This window comes from Garra rufa, chromosome 11, assembly GCF_049309525.1.
Source record: "Garra rufa chromosome 11, GarRuf1.0, whole genome shotgun sequence".
In the NCBI taxonomy this organism is placed as follows: Eukaryota; Metazoa; Chordata; class Actinopteri; order Cypriniformes; family Cyprinidae; genus Garra; species Garra rufa.
Window position 1 is genome coordinate 10,838,647 of NC_133371.1, and position 21,902 is coordinate 10,860,548.

At 37.6% G+C, this 21,902-nt stretch overlaps 1 protein-coding gene across 1 annotated transcript in view; it reads left to right on the forward strand.

Annotated features, from left to right (window-relative positions):
* The first annotated feature begins 4,684 nt into the window (after positions 1 to 4,684).
* The window catches only part of kcnj5 (potassium inwardly rectifying channel subfamily J member 5), a 34,810-nt gene continuing 17,592 nt past the window's right edge, over positions 4,685 to 21,902 (forward strand). Inside the window, exons 1-2 of the mRNA XM_073850081.1 lie at positions 4,685 to 4,830; positions 21,351 to 21,433. Coding sequence (XP_073706182.1) covers positions 21,371 to 21,433 — 63 coding nt within the window. The 5' untranslated portion in view covers positions 4,685 to 4,830; positions 21,351 to 21,370. The remainder of the gene's footprint in view (positions 4,831 to 21,350; positions 21,434 to 21,902) is intronic.

The following is a 21,902-nucleotide window of genomic DNA, read 5'->3' on the forward strand; positions in this document are numbered from 1 at the left end:
AACTGTGCATTAGTGTTTCCATTTACTTCAAAGGCAGCTGCTCGACTGGCACAGAATCCTCGAAAGTATGCAACCTACATTTTACCGTCTTTGCTCATAGGCATGGATGTTACAGTATTATATATTTTATAGCATTGTTTATTGAAGCATACAATGCAAATTGTCAATTTAACAATTGACAATTGATGTTTCAGTAGAAATACTGTAAATGTTTCTCAGTACATTCAGCAGTAACTTAAGTAGCACGGGTATATTTGTAGCAATTGCCAACAACACACTGTATAGGTCGAAATTATAGATTTTTATTTTATGCTAAAAATCATTAGGATATTAAGTAAAGATCATGTTCCATGAAGATATTTAGTAAATTTCAAAAATTTTAGATATTTTTGCACCCTCAGATTCCAGATTTTCAAATAGTTGTCCTATCTTAACAAACTCAGTTTAAAAAAATATACCCTTATTATTGGTTTTGTGGTCCAGGGTCACATCAAAGACGTAAGATGTTCATAGATGTAAGATGTACTTAAGTGGCCCAAAAAACATCTTAAGTTCAACAAATTACATTTAATATAAATGCATCCTACAATACATTTCAATTTAGTTGTAAATAACACACAATTAGGTGTCTTGAAACAAGGGATATTACAAATGTTCCTTCACATCACAAGCTATTTTGTACTGCCCTTTCATCATGTAAGTCAGTGCACATTGATTTATGTGCAGAATGTACCCAATATACAATTTATAACATTCAAGGATGTGATATATTGTTTTCTAAAACTGAATTCATGTAGTATTAAGAAGTGTGAAAACTAAATATTTGTTATTTCTATGAAGAGTATAATTGTGCAGGTTAAGTCAGAACAGGGCCCATATATAAGTTTTGGGGTCCCCTGACTTAGTGAGACAGTCTCTATGACAATCACCATGATAAGGTCTCAGGGTTTGGGCCCAAAATTAGATTGACAATTGGATCCATGTCAACCCTATCTTAATTAGGCCATATGAATAGGCTGAGGTTAATGACATTGATCCTGTGTACAAAGTCATTTTGGGCCCAAGCCTCAATCCCATACCGTGCCTACACTGAAATGCAGGCTGGAAGTCAATAGATCCAATAGAATCCACAGCATCTACTGCCGCTGGGCGGATGATGTGTATTACGATGTGTGTCTATGTGTGTTTGTGTGTGGGGAGACTGCAGAGTCATAAATCAGAGTTTATTCGCATGTTGGAAGCCATTTTTGATTCATAGCATCATGGATAAAAAGCAGACGCTTGCTGGGACAGAGGTCACCGATAGGGTAATCCTGTGGTCCCCACAATGCCTCTCAGCATGCATGGTAATTTAGGAGGGGGCAGATACATAGGTTTTGGAACCCCATGCACTACTAGGATGCCCTTTACACCACTGGCCACCATAATCCAATCCTGGACCTTTTGCTATTTACATTTCCAGCCAACATTTCATGGTGGGGCAAATGTAGGCACAATATTGCTTTAAGGTTTAGCCCGGCAAATGATTTGCTCATGGGTTCCTTGTCAGTCCTATCTGAATTAGCCCATATGAATCTCATATAGAATCTGACAGGGGACAATTACCTGATATAGAACCCATTTGGGGCCCAAACCTCAAGTCCATATTGTGCCTAAACTGAAATGTGGGCTGGGAGTAAATATATCCAATATAAGCCACAGATTCTGCAAATAATATGTATTACAATGTGTGTGTCGGTGTGTGTTTGTGTGTAGAGAAAACAGAGTTTATTTACATGTTGAAAGGCCTTTTAAATTCATTGTATCGTGTCCCTTTCAGCATGCTCCTTCTTTAGTGGGATGGATAATAAGTCAAGGGGGGACCCAAGCATATTGGGATGCACTTTATGTCAATGGCCACCATAATCCAATACTGGACTCAAATGTAGGCAGGATATGGGCTTAGGGTTTGAACCCCAAATAGGTTTGACCGAGGCCAATTAACTGTTATGGATCCTGTAAACAAACCCATTTGGGGCCTAAAACTCAATCCCATATAATGCCTACACTGGAATGTGGGCTAAGAGGCAATATATCCAATGGAAGCCACAAATTCTACTGCCATTTGCAGATGATATGTATTACAATGTGTGTGACTGTGTGTGGGGAGACTTCGAAGTCAGAATTTTTTTTTCCACATGTTAAAAGGCGTTTTAGACCTATGGCATCATGGGATGAGGAACAGGCACTTGTCATCTCAGTGCGACAGGGGTCACTGACGGGATAATCCTGCGAACTCCACCAGCTCTCTGTCTCTTTCAGCATGCTATTTCTCAAAGAGGATGGATGATAAGTCAAGAAGGGACCCAAGCATACTAGCATGCCCTTTATGTCAATGACCACCATGATTCAATACTGGACTTGTTGGTTTGAGACTTCCATCCAATATTTCATGGCGAGTCCAATGCAGACAGGATATGGGCTTAAAGGGATCATTGGATGCCCATTTTCCACAAGTTCATATGATTTTTTAGGGTCTTAATGAAAAGTCTATAATATACTCTGGTTAAAAATTCTCAATAGTAGTGTAAAAAACACCCTTTTACCTTGTCAAAATCAGCTCTGCAAAATTTCAGCTCATTTTAAGACATGGCCCCTTTAAATGTTAGCGAGCTCTACTCGCCCTGCCCCTCTCTGGGATTATGTTTAGCCGCGTTTAGCTGCATTTAGCCACATTTATCGGCGAAACTTGCCAACAAGCACATTATTAAGAAAGGCCATTTGCAAAGCTGTATAACCCTTATACTCACTTCTGCTGTGGGTGAAGCTGCATCAGGAATGATTTGCACAAAGATAGATGAATATGTAGATCGGGATTGGCGTTTTCCATTTAAAAACGGAAGTAACGTTAAACCTCTGCATCTTCAGCGGCTCAGATGTCGGTAGTAAATGACTACTGCTATGTTCATTATTATATCCAACAACAGAACACCTCAATCGCTCAATTAGAGTCTTCCTCTACACCTAAGTCGACACAGTGAGGATCGTATTCATACAGTTTCAGCTCGGTGAGGGTGGGTCTAAGGTAAGATGCTAATGTCAATCTAATGTATTTCGTCACAATGACAAGAAGCTAAGAATGAACTGATTTTAAAAAGGGGATATTACTTTTAAAGATTAAAAAAATACCACTGGGTGGATTTTTATCATTGTAGGGTGGTTGTGTACACAAACTACCAACACACATTAATGTTCAAACAACTTGGAAAAGTTAGTTTTGCACCCGATGACCCCTTTAAGGTTTGAGCCCTGCATGGGTTTGTTTACGGGCTCCATGTCGGCCCTGTCTGAAGTAACCCATATGAATCTTATGTAGATTCTGACCGAGGCCAATTAACTGATGTGGATCCTGTAAACTAACCCATTTGGGGCCTAAAACTCAATCCTATATCATGCCTACACTCAAATGTGGGCTGTAAGTCAATATAGCCAATAGAAGCTTCAAAATCTACTGTTGTTTGGTCAGATGATGTGTGTTACAATGTGTGTCACTATGTGCATTTGTGTGCAGGGAGACTGCAGAGTGAGAAATCAGAGTTTGTTCACATGTTGGAAGGCATTTAAGATCCATGGTATCGTGGATAAGGTGCAAACACTTGTCATCTTAGTGGAACAGGGGTCGCTAACAGGGTAATCTTGCAATCAATGCCAGGTCTATTTTCTATTCAGTATGCTCCTTCTCAAGGGTAATGGATGAAAAGGCAAGAGGGTATATGAGAATAGGTTTCTGGGCACCCTGCACCACTGGGATGCCCTTTACACCTATGGCCACCGTAATCCAATGCAGGACTCATTGGTTGGGCACTCCCAGCCAACATTTCATTATAGGTCTAATGTAGGCAGGATATGGGCTTAAGGTTTAGGCCCCAAATGGGTTTGTCCACAGGTTCCATCTGAAGTAACCCATATAAATCTTATAAAGTTTCTGATAGAGGCCAATTAACTGATATACATCCCATAAATTAATGCATTTGGGGCCCAACACTCAATCCCATATCATGCCTGCACTAAAATGTGGGCTGTGCATCAATAGATCCAATAGAAGCCGCAGAATCTAGTGCCGTTGGGTAGATGATGTGTATCACGACATGTGCAACAGCATGCGTTTGTGTGTGGTGAGACTGCAGAGTCATAAATCAGAGTTGTTTTGCATGTTGGAAGTGTGCGGGAAGACGGCCACATGTTTAACCTTGATGTTGTGCACCCGAAACATCTGCTCACCGTTCTGACGACCTTGCAGAAGAGCGACAAGCAAATGTCCAACTTTATCTCTCTCAGTCCCCCTGCACTTCCCCTCCACTTCTGTATTTACAATATCTTCCATTTTCCTACTGCACTGTGCTGTATCTCACCCTCAGGCTGTTCTTAAGCTAAAAAACGAGAGAAATTGATTATCCGGCACATCTAGTAGGATTCCTTCTCTCTCTCGTCGAGTCTTTTTATGCAGTTGTGTAAACCTCAGCCCGCAGAATCCAACTCATTGTGCGCTAGGATGCTTCCACACACACGCAAGTACGAAAAGGACAAATCCTGCAAGGATAGACAGAGGAACAGGGGGCTGTGGGGGAGGAAACATCCTCTCATGCTCACTTTCACATCCCTCCCTCTCTCTCTTTCTCTCACTCGCTCGCATCCTCCAGGAGAGCGAGGTAAGGAGGTGGTGGAGCGCTGTGTGAACCGAGTCTGTGAGGCAGTTGAGATGAGCACATCAGAGCTGGAGTCAGAACAGAGCGCAGCTGCCCTAACATGCCTCCCTTGACACTGTACAGCTACCTCTGCGCTCGAATGAAGGTAAGTCTGAAAAGAGGGAGGAACGGGGGCTAGAATATCCGTTACCCGGCTGAGTGCGATTGTGTCACGCGGTCAACATTGAATGGGGTCTTAATATCATCCGTCCCCCTTGAGAAGGAGCATGCTGAGAGGGAGAGAGAGCCGGCGGGGATCGCAGGATTACCCCATCGGCAACACTTGTCCCACTGAGATACCAAATGTCTGCTCCTTATCCACGATGCCATGGATCTAAAATGCCATCCAGCATGTAAGGTGGTGTGTTGACCAGCAATCCCAGGTTAAAGAGCGAACACGTGTTTTAGTGCATTGCAGGAGTTTCATTGCATGTGTGTGCATGCACGTGTTTGCAGGAGAGAGTTTGCATGTGCGTTCACTTGCAGGTGAATGGTGTTGGGTGCACACTTTCTGAGAGGAAAACCTAGTGAAAGTCGCTGGTGTCGGCAGAGTAGTATCGATTCTCTCTGATTCTTCGTTATAGGGGTATTAGTTCTCTCGCCTGGGGCTGCGGCTACAAACTGCTCACATTGAGAGATTTTCCTCCGTCTAGCCTCGCTGGTCCTGTCACACTTTGAGTCTCCAGATAACTCTGTGCTGAAAAGCAGGGAACAAAGCAGCGGCTGCTTGATAAGGGGGGAGATAATAAAACCCAGCTCGATCGTTGCTTCAAGGAGAGGGAATGAGTGCGAGATTGTGAATTTTTCATATAGTTTGCTTGCAGCTTGCATACGTAATAGCAAATGTGAGAAATGTACTGTACGGTTTCACTTTACCTGAAGTCATGTCATGTTTAAATATACATGCAGTTGCAACTAAGTCACAAACATTATGTAAATGTATACACTATACTGAGCTAATGTTATTTTGTATTCTCTAACCCTATGCTTAAACCTATCTCTTTCCCTAAGACATTATTTAGTATGTTTATTAAGCTATTGTTCTCATGGGGATTGTTTGCTGTTGCTCACTATGGAGGTGATTTCAGGATTTACTATCCTTGTGGGGATATTTGTACCCTACAATACAGGCAAAGCCTGACCCCCCACCCCCCACACACACCTAAGCATCTAAATGCAGGCAATTATAAGAAGTGTTAAGCTTATTCCATTTGCAGAATTGTGAGTGTTCATCAGAGTATGCACATCAAGTCTCTGGTCATCATGGCACAGTTGATTCTGATGACCTTTGACCCCATTAACTTCTAGACAATTCCCTTAACTCTGAGCAAAACAGCTGCGTCTCACCGAAGGCCTTTCTCAATTACCTACAGCCAATTTAATCACATGGAGCAACAGAAATTACGAATCAGTGTGAGTTTGATTGTTTAGCCCAAATGCTAATTATTTTACTTGAAATTTGAAAGGCTGTTGTCATTGCCTAAAAAAGATTTATTTTATGGCTTCAGAATATTGTGCACGCAATATGGACTGTTTCTAATATGCTTTGTATGCTTTTTAAAGTTTATAAGCCTCCCAGTCAATGTAACTGCATGGACAAGATGCTTCATTTGGTGTTCCATAAAAGAAATTAGTTCATATATGTATTTGGAATGACACAAGGATGAGAACATAATGACAGAAATTACATTTTTAAGTAAACTATCGCTCAAGGATTTGGCATATTAAGCAAAGAGAGCATAGAAAATGCATGCAGGCCTGGGGCCTGTTGCATAAACATAGTCGCTATATTAAGACAAGAACTAGTTTGACCAACTAGTAGTTAGCCAAAGGGTTTTACGTTTCAATTCAAATTAGACCAGTCTACCTTTTTGTAACTGATTTTATGACCAGTCTAGAAGAGAAGAAGACTAAGTCTAATCAGTTTATGTAACCGGCCCCTGGCCGTGCAGCAGAAATATGTATCTCTGAAGTCATGGTCTGGCACAAGCAATCATTTTGTAAGCTAATCATTCTTGAAAAGTCAGTGATTAGTTGATCTCTGTGAACTTAATTTGATAGTGGGTTACCTTGAAAGAAATTGATGTTGTAAAGATGGAAGTAAGTTGCACCTCATTTGCTCCCAAAGTGCGTGTTCCATTTGTATTGTGTTAGGTAAGATCCAAGCAGAAAAGTCCTCGAGCGCAATCCATCTGCTCAGTTGTAATTAGATAAAACTTCGGTCTAATACATTCAGAGTATTGTCATGTCAGCTGCGGTTTGAGAGGAATTCTATTTCCTGCTGCATTGATCTGTATGCTTTGAAAGTATGTGTCTAGCAGTTTAAAAGACAGGTCTGAGATTAAATCCTATGCTGGGTCATTCATGTTATGCTGTATAATTTATGTTTACATTTTTGAAATATTAATATATTAACAAAAATATTTTTTTTAAATAAAATATTAATGTCAAAAGTTAAGGTAGTTAAAGTTTATTATTTATAGCTTTATATTTAAACAGTAGTGAGTAAAGCAGGATGTCTAACAATAGAAATTAAGAGCTACATGTAAAGTTAACAATTAACAGAATTGCACTGATGTTTCTTCGGTTGCTTTCCCATCAGCTGATGTAACTTCCTGAAAGATGATGCCACTGAGAAACTTCCTTTTATTAAAGAGAAAAGCCACTATCCTTTTATGAGGACAGAAATTGTTATTGAAGACAAATAAATCCTATAAACTGATTAACTATTATACCAACAATATTTTTAGAGCAATATTTTGATTAAAACATTCAAAACAAACACCAGGTACCTGAATAAGATATTTCACATAAAAGAGCTTTACATATAGCCTACAAGAGAAAATAATAGGTGAATTTATAAAAATGCACCAGTTCAAAAGTTTACATCCCCTTGATTCTTTTTTATTTAGTGATTTTACACAATAACATGAGTCCCTTGTTTGTCATGAACAGTTAAACTGCCGGCTGTTCTTTAGAAAAGTCCTTCTTTTTCAGCATGTTTGTGTATTTGCAGCATGCTTCTGGTGCATCAGTGAGTGTTTGAACCTTCTGTAATAGTTGCGTATGAGTCCCTCAGTTGTCCTCAGTATGAAAAAAATGGATCTCAAAATCATACAGTCATTGATGGAAAGGGTTCAAACATGTTTTAGAACAAAAGAATCTGTGGGACCTGAAGGCTTTTTCTAAAGAACAAGGACAAACAAGGGACTCATGAACAAGTATCACAAAAAAAAAACACAGCTGTGGATCATCCAGGTAACAACACAGTATTATGAATCAAGGGGGTGCAAACTTTTGAAGTCATTTTTATAAATTCAACTATTATTTTAAAGATTCTAAAAGAGGAATGTAAACGTTTGACCTCAACTGAATAGATTTACTTCTGATTAATTGTGATGTTTTGATTAAAAAATAGAACAATCAGAAACCATCTAGACAATATATAAAGTACTCAAGAACAGCAAACATAAAAAAAAAAAAACAATCAGAAGCACCACAAGAACTAAATTTATAATCAATACCTCAAACATGAGGGTTATACTGCACAAATAAGGTTGCAAACTAACAAGACTATTCAACATGAACCAATCACAAGACAATATTTAAGATTGATGGTAAATAAACCAACAGCAAGACTAAAATACGCAAAGAAAGGAAACCAGGAAATAAAAGACAGGAAGTAGACCTTTAAGACATTACAAAATAAAAGACATAAAATATAACATTAAACAGCTTTGCTAAGTTCAAATGAAAATGACAGAAATCAGTTTATTGATATTAACCATGCACATCTTTGTTAGACATGTTAGACAGTTAACGATATTAATACTACTGTTTGTACACTTTGTTTGTTCTTTACTATTTCACAATAATATATCAAGGTATTTATTTACAGATAATTAATTTAGTTATTTTGAAGCCCTTTTGGTGTTACGAGTGTTGCCATAGAAACAAATCATTTGTGAGTCTAAGGATGTGAAGAGCTCAGTGTTGAATCCCTGAGTTATGGTAATTCACAAATACGTGAACGCAGAATCACATTTGAATGTAGATCTTCTTTTTTACACTCCAGCCTGTCAACGAAGACGGCCACAGTTGTGTGACATATAGAGCTGACACTAGCAACACAGTGAGAAGTAATACTGCCACATCCTTTAAAACCAGCACTCGTAAAACAAACAGTCCGATCCACGCTGTAACGGAGAATCATTCCTTCACCTTCTGCCTCATAAACACAGCAGGCCTTACGGGCTGTGTGTGCGGGTGCCTGTGTGAAACTGACGGTGTGCAATAAAAGCCGACATAACAGATAATGAAAAGGGAAGATGAAGGAACAAGAGGCGTGGCTAAATGGCAGATTTGTAGTTACATTCAGGCCTTGTTCTTGCATTGAGATGCATACGCACCAAGCCACCGGCATACTCATGCAAACAAATCAGAACATCTGATGTTTATCTGAAAGAAAACAAGCTCAAGCTTTTGCTAAATATAGCATGTATTGATTTATAAGCATGAAAGGATGTGCTTGGAGAAATATTACAACAAAAAACATCAAAAGTTTTCCAGTCGCTTTATTTTAGATGCATCCGATCACTGAAAAAAATAGGTCGTCTTTGACTGCTAAACAAATAGACACACAAAAAAAATAAATAAATAAATAAAAAATGTGTGAAAGACTGCAGTGTGTTTGTATGTGCGAGTTTGCATCTGTCATTCAGAAGTCAAGAAGGTGATCAATGTCAGATCGATGACACACTATATACTCAGGGCACTACTGCAATACTAGAAATGTCAGACTTTTGTTCTGTGATGCTTTCAAAGACAGAAGAGCATCATTCCAGCGGGCTTGCTTCATTACTTAAAAATGTGCTTTTTGCAATTCCACTTGCGTATCTCTTGTGTCAGTCAACTGATTTTTTTTTTTTTTTTTTTTCTCGAATCATATAGTGCAACAAACATGCAGAATGTGCATCAAGGCTAATAAAAGTCTTAAGGTGTGATCACACTGGTAATATTTTGCAGGCAAAAAGCTCCATTGTCTGTTGTTAATAGTGTGTGATGTACTGTATGAAGCACTATTTAGTCTCACATCGAGTCACTTTCAAACCAAGCAGATTTCTGTTAGCCAGTAACTGGATTTCCATGCAAAAATCTGCTTAACAACATTAAATGTAACCACTGTGGAAGTTTGTTTCCGCCACTGAATACATAATTTAAAATATGTAATTGTGACTTCTTTTCTCACAATTCTGCCTGTTTTTCTAACAGTTGAGAGTCTAAATCTTACAATTTTGACTTTTATTCTCAGAATTGCGGAATATAAACTCTAATTCTTAACTCTCAAAAAAGTGAAAAAAGAGATGTTTTCTCACATATAGATTATATCTCACAATTCTGACTTTTTAACTCACAATTCCGAGTTTATATCTCACAATTCTGAGAAAAAAGTCATAAAAAGTTGCAATTGCTTCCTTCTTATTTTGGTAAAATAATTAACATTTTGCAGATTCTGAAAGAGGGATGTAAACTTTTGACCTCAACTGTATATATACGCCTTTTTTATTATTATTATTTCACTATTTATTTTTTTATAAATTATCTTACATTATTTCACTATTTTGGTTTGAACATATGTTGCCAATTTTTCCCATGTCCTTCCATGGGTAATATTTGCTCAAACCCTTAAAAACCAGCATAATATATACCAGGTTTAATTTTCATTCAGTGGCAGAAACAGGCTTTCATAGACCACATCTTTACAATATCAGATAATATTACCTATTTGTTAAAAACTGCCATGTAGTGCAATATTAAATAATGAATAATTCATGTTTTTGTTGCAAAAAGCAAAAGCAAAAACAAAAAAATATACTAATCTTTATCAATGTTGATAAAATACAACTGTTCATTGTAAGACTGGCTGAATTTCACTAAATAATAATCTAATATTGAAATTACTGTAATATTAAGGCAAGGCATATTTTATTTCTAAAGCACATTTAAAACAGCAACTGCTGACCAAAGTGCTGTACAATAAAAGCATAACTTCATAGAAACTTATATTGACAGCATAAAATAATCAACAATTTATATACATAAAAATACATAAAAATAGAAACAAATTAAAATTTGTTATTAATTAAGATTAATAAATGCTTTTGAATTATTTGTCATTGTTAGTTCATGTTGACTACAGTAGTTAACAAATATAATCTTACAGTCAAACCAAAATGTATGCAGACCCCTTTAACATTTCTCACATTATCGTCACATAAGAAACTGAACAGTATTTATATAATTTTTATATATATACTGCAAAATCCAACTGTCCTAAGCATGTTCACAACAGCCGGTCTGTGCATGTTTTTTTTTTTTTACTCTCAAAGCCGTGGATCCCATTGACTGCCATTATATGACTGACAGACTGTAACTGTTTTAGTTAAAAATCTTTGTTTGTGTTCTACTGAAGAAACAAAGTCAACTACATCCTGGAAGCCCTGTGGGTAAACAGATAAACATAAAATTTTCATTTCTGATTAAACTATCCCTTTAAACCGTGTCACAACAAATTCATCTTGATAATGTCAGATAACTTTAATAGAATGGTATGTAACAAAACATGTTCAGGTCAATGTGTCAAATTAAATTTCTGGTCCCAAATATTTATCAGTTTTACAGGTTGTCCACTGTATGAATTTTGGGTATAATAGGTTACAGTTTACTTTATTTTGCTATCCTCACTTACACACATGAACTATAGTGTCCTGCACCCACTAGTACAAAAATATTATCTGATGTAAAAATGATATCTGGTGTTGAATAATTTTTGGTTTGTCTGTATAGATATTATGTGTTATTGACTGGTGAATGGAAGTGCACACGGACCGCACTGTATAGTTATCATAGACCTCCTTGCTGAATATAAAGAATAACAGCTTTAATTTCCAGGATAGGGAACTCTGATTTACAGTGTGTTTGTGCAGAACAGATGGCCTGCCTTCAGGAGGATCTGCCTGCAAGTGAATGCGTTCAATTCTCCTGTGCCAATCATCTCCCGTGTGCTGACATTTTGATTGTTTCCCAGAGATTCCCCAGAGATCAGAGTCCATTATCACTGGATTATAAGTGTTCTCAAAAGAAATGTATTTAGCATTTTCGGTTTGTGCTCCACTTTATTGACAGACCCCGACTTAAGGTGTTTTAAGCGGTCGTGTTGAGGCAGTGATTCAGTGATTCCGGAATGCTAATTAGGGCAGTTCGACGCGGCGCTCACTTTGGCAGACTCGATGCTGCAAATCACTTCAGGGAGCTGACAGGCCATCTGATAAACACAGGAGAGAGTGTTGAAGAGCCTGTTCTCTGCTTAACACAACCCACCCCCCGCAAACACACACACACATACACATCCAGTAAGAACCGCCTAGAGTGCACGGCCTTGTTAGCGCTCTTGAGTGAGTGTCACTGGACCAGGGATGTATGCATTCACGCACACCCTATAAATCCTTCTCAAGTGGGTGTGATTTGGCCGCCCATGTGAACTTCCTGAAGCATCACTTGTGTTGGTGTAGACTGCGAGGAAGGTCGCTGTCATGGCGCCAGCGCTCCAAAGACACCGACCGGCTTAGTTTCAGCCACTGCTATTCCTGTCACTGATAGGATGTTGTCTCTGGGACGCACTCCTTTCATTAGCCTAATTGTCCTTAGTGTGGACAGGATGTCTGCTTGAAGGCTTGGTGTCATTCAGAGCGATAGGGACGCTCATACACACTTCCACGCCTGAACACACACGCAAGCGAGTGAATGCAGTGCTGGCAGCGAGCCGCGCTAGATGCTGTTCGTTCCAGGGGCATTTTAACTCATTTGCCTGACTAACCTCAAAGTGTCGTAACAGTTTCAGATATAGGCAGCTGAGCCATCATTGTGGTCTCTCCACTGTGCGTACATGCACGTACGCACACATTAACACTCTCACCAAAGACAATGCTGCAGAGATGACATTGACAAAGTGTCCGAATGGAGGGTACTCTATATTCCGATCTTTTAGAAAGTAAACTTAAACCCCCTGGTTTCACAGACAAGCCTTAAGCCTAGTCCCAGACTAAAACGTAAATCTGAGCTGTATCAACTGAAAGAAACTTGCACGGATTGATCTTAAAATACATCAGTGCTATTGTTTTGTCTCAAGTAATTGAACTATGGCCTAATCCTGGTTTTGTCTAAGCCCTGTCTATGAAACCAGGCCTAAGACTTTCATTGAATGTTTACAGTTCTCTGATTTTGGTTAATAGTAATGTGAAATGCAGGTCAACAAGGTAAACAAAGAAGTTTTATTTTAATTGTTGTTATTTAGTTCAATTTTATACATTATTGATTATTTATTATGAACCACCTGATGTTCCCTCCAGTTTGGTTCACTCAAAACACTCAACAGTTGTGGTCAAATGTTCCATACACATTGCAGTATCTGTAAAATGTTAATTATTTTACCAAAATAAGAGGCATCATAAAAAAAAAACTGCATGTTATTTTTTATTTAATACTGACCGGAGTAAGATATTTCACATAAAAGTCTTTTACATATTTACATTTACATATAGACCACAAGAGAAAATAATAGTTGAATTTATTTAAAAAAATTATGATAGTTGTTCATGAGTCCCTTGTTTGTCCTGAACAGTTAAACTGCCTACTGTTGTTCAGAAAAAAATAGTTCCCACAAAACTATTTGGTCTTCCAGCATCTTTTGCGTATTTGAACCCTTTTCAACAATGACTGTATGGTTTTGAGATCCAGCTTTTTTACACTGAGGGCAACTGAGGGACTCATATGCAACTATGCTCACTGATGCTTCAGAAGAAAAAATATGCATTAAGAGCCTGGAGGTGAAAACTTTTTGAATTTGAAGATCGGAATACATTGAACTTATTTTGCCTTCTGGGAAACATGTAAGTATCTTCTGTAGCTTCTGAAGAGCAATAAGTCTAGAAAGGGTTCAAATACACAAAAGATGCTGAAAAAACAAAGAATTTGTGGGACCCCGAAGGATTTTTATGAAGAACAGTGAGCCGTTTAACTGTTCAGGACAAACAAGGGACTCATAAACAGCTTAACAATCAAGCGTATGTAAACTTTTGAACAGGGTCATTATTTAAAAAATAAAATAAAATAAATAAATAAAAAAAATCAACTTATCCGGATCTTATTCAGGTCAGTTTTAAATAAAAGGAGACATTTTTTGGTAAATCAATTAACATTTGCAGATACTGCAAAGTGTATGTAAAATTCTGACCACAACTGTACACATTTTGTTCCTTTTTCCATTGCTTATTCCATGCAATTATAATGAATGCTGTCAAGCTTCAAAAAAGAAGGATGCAAAAGTATCATGAAAGCAGTCCATTACTTGTTTACCAAACTTTACACAAAATAAATTATGTTCTACATACAGTTATCATTTGGCTTTTCAAAACTTGAAATGTAGCACGCAAGTCAAACAGATGACTTTTATAATACTTTCATGGCGCCCTTTTAAAGATTGACAGCTTCAGTAACTGCATGTAAAACATGGGAAACAGCCTTCAAAGTCATTATTTTAAGTCGAGCAGAAGAAAGTTGATTATATGGGTTTTGAAGGACATGAGGGAGATTAAATAATAGCAGCTTTTCATCCTTCGCTGAGCTATTCCTTTAAGTAGAAGTGTAAAGTGCATATGATAAAGACTGTATGTAGATATTTAATCTACATCCAGTGCACAAGGATATTTTCCCACCAGACATTGCACATGAAATTTAGCTAAAGTAAGTGTCATGAGAGTGAGTGGCGTGTCCAGATTTTCATTCAGCTTAATTCCTTTTAGGTGTGCTTTTTTATAAGGCTTAAAATTAGCGCTCACCAAAAGCCAAATGCGAGTAAAAATCTGCATTGGCAAGTATATGAAACTTGCCATTTCCATAATTTCTAACAATAATAATAATAATTGCAAACTGATGTTTTCCTAGTTTGCTCTGCCTGTTTTTATTAAAATAAAGCACATACAGTATAGTCTCATGACTAAAAAAAGGCCATTAAATTTTCTCAATTCATAGGCCATTAGCAAGTGTGGCAAAATGTTTGTTTGAAGGCCCTGTAAAAACAGATAAAATGTGTCTGTTATAGTGCCATCAATGAAAAAGACATGCAGTATATATTATAAATTCACCACGATGTTGTAGGGCATTCCAAATGAACTATTTATTTTTAACTTTTCAGCTTTTCTACAGAAGTCCTTGTACAGCGTGTAGGCAGCAGTGAACACTGCACTGACTGTGTGAATTGAACACAGCTACAGAAATGCTAAGGTATAGAAAGTCTAAGGGGAAAGCTCCACTATGTCTTCACCATTCAAAAGTATGGCTTGTTTAGTTTGTTTTGATGACTCTTCAGAATTGCTTACTCCTACAAAAGGAAAAGGGAAGAGAGTGAAAATCGCGACCTCTGACTGCAGGACATGGATGAATGGATTTGCATCTCAGTAGTAAAATGCATTGCTGCAGCGTGAGCTCTATTCCTCCCCCACCAGTCATTACTCTCCCATGTGTTTGAGTAGATCAGGTTGTTGGACATCACTGGTACTGCAGTGTGTTGACAAAACACGTGGGTCATTCCCCAGACATTGCAGGAAATGTCTCTCTTTGCGATAAACCAGCTGTTCCTATTTGTTTAGGGGGGGTTTAACAGCTCTGCAGTCTGATGAGAAATCCGCAGGTCTAGCAAATGAAGTGTCTCCCTTATCGCTGCGCTGATCTGTTCTAAGAAGCAATGATGTAGGGGTAAGAACGTGTGCGAGGAACTCCGACAGCAGCTGAATCCCCCCACCGAACCACTAATTAGTATTGATACAAATTCACGCCAGTGGTGTCTTACGCACGGGAAAGAGATCACCTTTCACTGTGAAAACAGGCTGATGTTGACAAATTATACAGCAGCATTTTTGCAATGCAGTTAAAAGAGTCTGACATTCACAACTGTTATTGCACAAACTTGATGCCCGCATTCTCCACCATTAAAATACTGTTCCATAATTACCTTCTGTTAACAATTCTTGTGCGTGCATGTATTCATTAATTCAGACAGCACACAATTTAAGAATAATCTACTGAACACCACTAGTGAATCATACTAAAAGTATGATTCCTGAACAAATTATTTAGTCGATTCTGTTTTTTGAGTCAAAAACATACAGTGCAATCGGCCTAAGTCCAATTCTCGAGCGTATCACTCTGATGAGTCAATTCTCAGTGTGATCAGTATAGTCAGATTCTTTAACAAATGACTCATATGAACTCATTCTATTAAGTGAATCAAGAATATAACTAGTGCTGATTTTCAAATGAATGGCTCTTATGATTGAATGGCTCTTTAAATTATATTTTAGTAAATGTATCAAATGTCAGCACAAGGCTCAGTTAGTGCTGGCTGTTCATAATAATAAGATGCATTATTAGTATTTTATAAAAATAAAATATCTCTCTTTCTTTCTTTCTCTCTCTCTCTCTCTCTCTCTCTCTCTCTCTCTCTCTCTATATATATATATATATATATATATATATATATATATATATATATATATATATAAAGCCATGGTCTAAATGAAAAGTAATTGCAGACATTTACATTTTTCTGCAAAATTTAGATTGTTTTACATCTGCAGTGGTGGACAGTAACAAAGTACACTGTAAAACAAAACAAAAAAATTTGTTGAGTAAACTTAAAATAATTAGTTACCCTGCTGCCTTAAAGTTGTAAGTTGAAACAATTTAAATATCTAAGTTGTCACTTAGTACAACTTAACATTTTAAGTTGAATAAACTTTTTTGAGTTGACTGAACTTAAAATTATAAGGCAACACATTATTTTACGTCGACTCAACAAACGTTGTTACTGTACTTAAGTACATTTTTCAAGTATCTGTACAGTACTGGAGTAGTTTTATTTTGAGTAACTTTTACTTCACTACATTCCAAAGCATAAGATTGTACTGTTTACTTCACTACATTTCATAAAACATACTGTTACTCCTTATAATATATCACATGCTCCGCGATGCAGAAGCGGTGTCTGATTCATGAATAAACAGATTTTTTTTTTTTTTTAATGAATCTGTTAAATCAGTTGGCAAATCGCACCAAATGACTCGTTCACTAATTGGAATGATCTGATTGCAGCTGTTCTCGAGTTGACAACTCACTGATTCAAATGATCCATTTAGTGGAACTGAATTCACAAGTAAGAACTGGGAGATCTTGCGAGTGCACGTGACTGATGCTGCAAAATGTAAATGGTGATGGTAATTTTTAGGATTAATTATTGTAGCTGAAAATCATATTTAGGTCAAAACTGTCAGTTCTTTGTAAACTAAATCTGCTGTAAAGGGTGATCTGTTTAAGCCCACTGAAATGCTTGAATGCAGACACATCAACATCAGTGTTTCTATGTTTTAGGTAAAAAACGAAACATTAAAATAACAGTTTAAATAAAATAACTTTTACAGTTTTAATAAAATACTATGCGTTTAGCCCTATGTGATGTCTGTTTTTTATTGTTTATCAACAGTAACTAGCTGATCAGACAGATATGTATGTTTAACTGTCTAGCTAACAAATATTTATTCAACCACCTAAACAGATTACGTCTGAGGGAAAAAGAAAGGATGTGATGTTCAGAACTACAGTAATTATCAAAGTGGGAAGTGATGCCCTTTGGGGGCATTTGGCCAGGGGTGTTTATACATCACAGACAAGGTTTGAGATTGAATTATAAAAATGTAATTATATTTTTCTTAAAATGTTCTTCCTAACTTTAGGCCTTATTCTCATATCACATATAACTGTGACTTTCTGCAAAACAACAAGCTTTAAAAAACTGAAAATTAGATAGTCAAATCTGTTTTCTCTCAGGTACACTGCAGTGTAAGCTTCACAGTGATCATTGCTACATTACTCTTATCGACGTAGTCCATATTAACAACAAAAATATATCTTGACTGCATATAATGGTTATTTTGGGATAATCCCAGGTATTTTGAACAGTAGGTTGTACTTTCGCTCAAGTAAAATTGCAAAGTATTACTTTTACTGGAGTAATATTTTATTATACGTATCTGTACTTTTACTCAAGTACTTGATTTATGTACTTCTTCCACCACTGTACATTTGTTCATTTTTAAGATTTTCATTTAGCCATATAATTACATTTTCTCCCAAAACATTTCTTCCTTTCAAGTATTGATGAAATCATTGATTAAACTGTTAAGGAACCAGAACCAAAATCATTGAACACAAGCTTGTGCCTTTGTCTCTTCCTCTCTTTTTCTGTTGTGTCCCCTGTCTGGCTTGCAACCAGACTCTAAAACCACAAAAAGCATGCTACTCTAAAAGCTTGATAAGGAGCTTGTTACTGCTTCAGAACAGCAAGATAAGCAGAAGGGAACAAACTCTTCTCTGGCTCACCTCACCGGCAACAACCATCAAAGTCATATGGAGTTGCACTGGGACCATTTTGTCATAAAATGTGGAAATGGCAGAGGAGGGGACGTTGTGGAGGCTTGCCGCCTGTCTGTGATGTATTCTCCATGTTCATCTCGGATGCGGGTCACGTCAGTGTGCCCTTTCACTGCAGACCTGTCAGTCAACACTGTATTCCTGAGTGGATGGCAGCTCTGACGTGCCATCTGCGCGCAAGCAGGGCCGTGCAAATAGGGATGAGTGATGTCACTGCAGTAGAGTGGAATTAGACAAATAAGAACAAGGGTTAAACAAAGGACTTGAATCTCCAGCGAGGCCAGCCTCCTGTTCCTGTAAAATGTTCACTACTGTTGTCAAGTACAAATTGTGTTTAGCAGTTTTACAACAGGGATTCTTTCTAGGATGCACTAATTAGTCAGAGATCAGCTGTTGCCCACTACAGTGCCAGGTTTTGTGTGTTTAGCTCTACACGGTGCTGATTATCTCATTCCCCCATTGTGAGGGTTATTTTCTCTGCGCTGAAAATGTATGTGGCCATTTCAAGTCATGGAAGAGAAATATGCAACAGCATTTGTGGTAATTTGCTCCCGGGGTTCATCGGTTCACCTGATTACTCTACATTGATTTACTCTCCTAGCTGATCAATACCTATTTTAAGGTCTTTTTTTGTAAAAAGCAATGGGGGATTTGTAAAATACCCTCCTAAATAGGCTACACTTCTTCTTTCCCTTTTTACACTCTATATTTCAGAGAAGAATCCAACATTATTTGTCTGAAAGTTATTTAACTATCCTAAACAGCTTTCAGAACACTTAGGGAGTGCACATGGTTAGCATGACTTGCAAATGGGCTGTTGGGGATCATGGGAATTTTTCACTGTCATTAGGCACCTTATGTAACGGATTAGCATAGACGAAGCTGCATGACATTACCGACGAGAGCACAGGTGCAGTGTGGGAGTGACCAGGATCTGGAGCTGAATCATTGCTTAACGCACCATGTCATAACATCTAAAAAGTTAAACTAACCAAAATCCAGTTTTCCATAACAAAGACCCATTAATGGAAACAAAATGTACAGTAAGATGTAGCCTACATTACATTTCTCATTTACATTTAGACATTTAGCAGACACTTTTATCCAAATTGATTTACAAAAGATTACAATGGAAGCAATCAAAATCAGCAAAAGAGCAACGTCATGCAAGTGCTATGACAAGTCTCATTTAGCCTAATGCAGTATACATAGCAAGTTTTTTTTTATTATATAATAAATAAAAAGAAAATAGAATAAAAAGTAAACATCAAGCTGTTAGAGGCCTAAAAACAGAATAGAGTTAGTTTTATTTATTATTTTTTTAAGAAAACAAGCAGTAAGTAAATGAATAGATTATATGTCCAAAAGAGCATTTTTTAATATAAAGAATAGAATTAGAATAGAAGGTGCTAGAGTTAGAGGGTCAAATAAAGATGAAAGAGACGTGTTCATTCTTGAAGATGGCTAAGGACTCAGCTGTTCGGATTGAGGTTGGGCAGGTCATTCCACCAGGAGGGTACATTTAATGTGAAAGTCAGAGAAAGTGATTTCGTGTCTTTTTGGGATGGCACTATAATGTGCCATTTACTTGCAGAACGCAAGCTTCTACAGGGCACATAAGTCTGAAGTAATAGATTTAGGTAAAGGGGTGCAGAGCCAGTGGTGGTTTTGTAGGCAAACATTAATGCCTTGAATTTTATGCAAGCAGCTATATGTAGCCAGTGCAAATTGATGAAGAGAGGTGTGACATGCGTTCTTTTCAGCTCATTAAAAAATAATGCGGCCGCATTCTGGATTAATTGTAAAGGCCTGATAGGATTGGCTGGAAGATCTGCCAAAAGAGCATTGCAATAGTCCAGCCTGGACAGAACAAGAGCTTGAACAGGGAGTTGTAAAGCATGTTTTCAAAGAAAGGCCCTGATCTTCCTGATCTTGAATAAAGCAAATCTTATAGCATCACATTGTTAGCTTAATGACATGCTAACAGCAGACTGTTGACGTCATTTGTGAGTCGAGTCTATTGTTTGACATACAGAGTTTCTGCCCTAAACAGACCTTTCCAAATCGGTTATGTATAAGGCTCCATTTCAGTTTGGAAAACAGCAAGACAGCTCAGTAGGTTTTGAAACAGAGCCTATGTGCTTCTTTTTGCCCTACACAAGAGCAATACTTTCTGTTCAGGTTCTATCTGCTCAGAGCTTGCCTCGATAGATTTGACAGGTGAACACTAAATGTGTCAGAATGGAGATAGCGAGCTGCTAGAGGCAGCGAGGAGTACGCAGAGGTGCTCACCCAGGTTGGCGTTTCTTCTGTGTGTATGAGGGAGAGTTTGACTGGATGATGGAGACAGCAGCAGCAGCTTTCATGGCGTGACGGTGCTGATGCAGTTAGTCTTTAGGGAGCAGAGAACAGCTGAGACTGCCAGTCTGTTTTAGGCACAAATTAAACTCAATCCGCACTCTCAGAAAGTACATCTCCCTTGTGAGCTTTGATTTAATCCTTCAAGTAACCATCGAAGATGTTCCCCCAAAGGTCTGTGTGTGTGCGACTTGTTCAATCTCGAAGTCATGTCTCATTTAAAATGACACTCTATTTAATGTGAGAACCTGAACAGTCAGGTTTAGTTTTTTCTGTTTGCCCATTAGAGAGTCAGACAGCCATGGTTGAACTGCGTTTCCCATGCTGTTTGACATGATAAATATGTTTACTCACCTAATTGAGAGAGGGTGAGAGTGAGTGAGACATTAGCTGATCAGATTAACCCTGATTTTGAATGCGCCTTGTTTGCTTGTGTGAATCTGTAAACAGTGGTAATTCTAAAACAAACCATTCGATATTCCTATAGGGCACAATAAATCCATGTAATGACGTTTATCCATCTGAAATGGATAATGGTAATGTATCAAGGCTTAGAGTGGCAAATCCCAAGGTTCATTGACTGAGCATTAATTAAAGATGCACTCTGTATTTCTCCCTTCTTTAAAAGTAGTACTTTTGAAAACGTTTGAAATCATGGCTTATATGGTTATTTGCTATACAATAAGCAAGAGCAATTCTTTTATTCTTTTGTGTTGTCTGTTTCAGGTTTGCAGTAGAAGCTGAGGATGGCAGGAGATTCTCGCGTCCACATGGACCACGACATGGAGATAGGAGTGACTCCAAGAGAGGTTAGTAGTCCCCACATTTGCTTTCAGCTTCAGTATTGTTAAATGAATATCTACTGCAACCCTGGAATAGACCACCAAAACTGCAGCATTTAGAATATACAATAAAAAAGAGAAATGTCTTTATTTATTTAATGTTTTTAATTAATCAATCAAAATAGCATTTCATAGTGCTACAGGCATCCCAAGTTCGAATCCCGACTTGAGGACTTTTACCGATCCCACCTCCCTGTCCTATCTTAGGCAAAGGCAAAAATGCAAGAAATAAGTTATTACAAAATATAATTTCACTACAGTGGCTTTTAAATAAATCATAATGTATGAGGTTGAAACACAAATAAAACAATAGGTAATGATGTGAAGGACTTAAAGGATTAGTTCACTTCCAAAACAAAAATTTACAGATAATGTATTCACCCCCTTGTCATCCAAGATATTCATTTCCTTCATTCTTCAGTCGTAAAGAAATTGT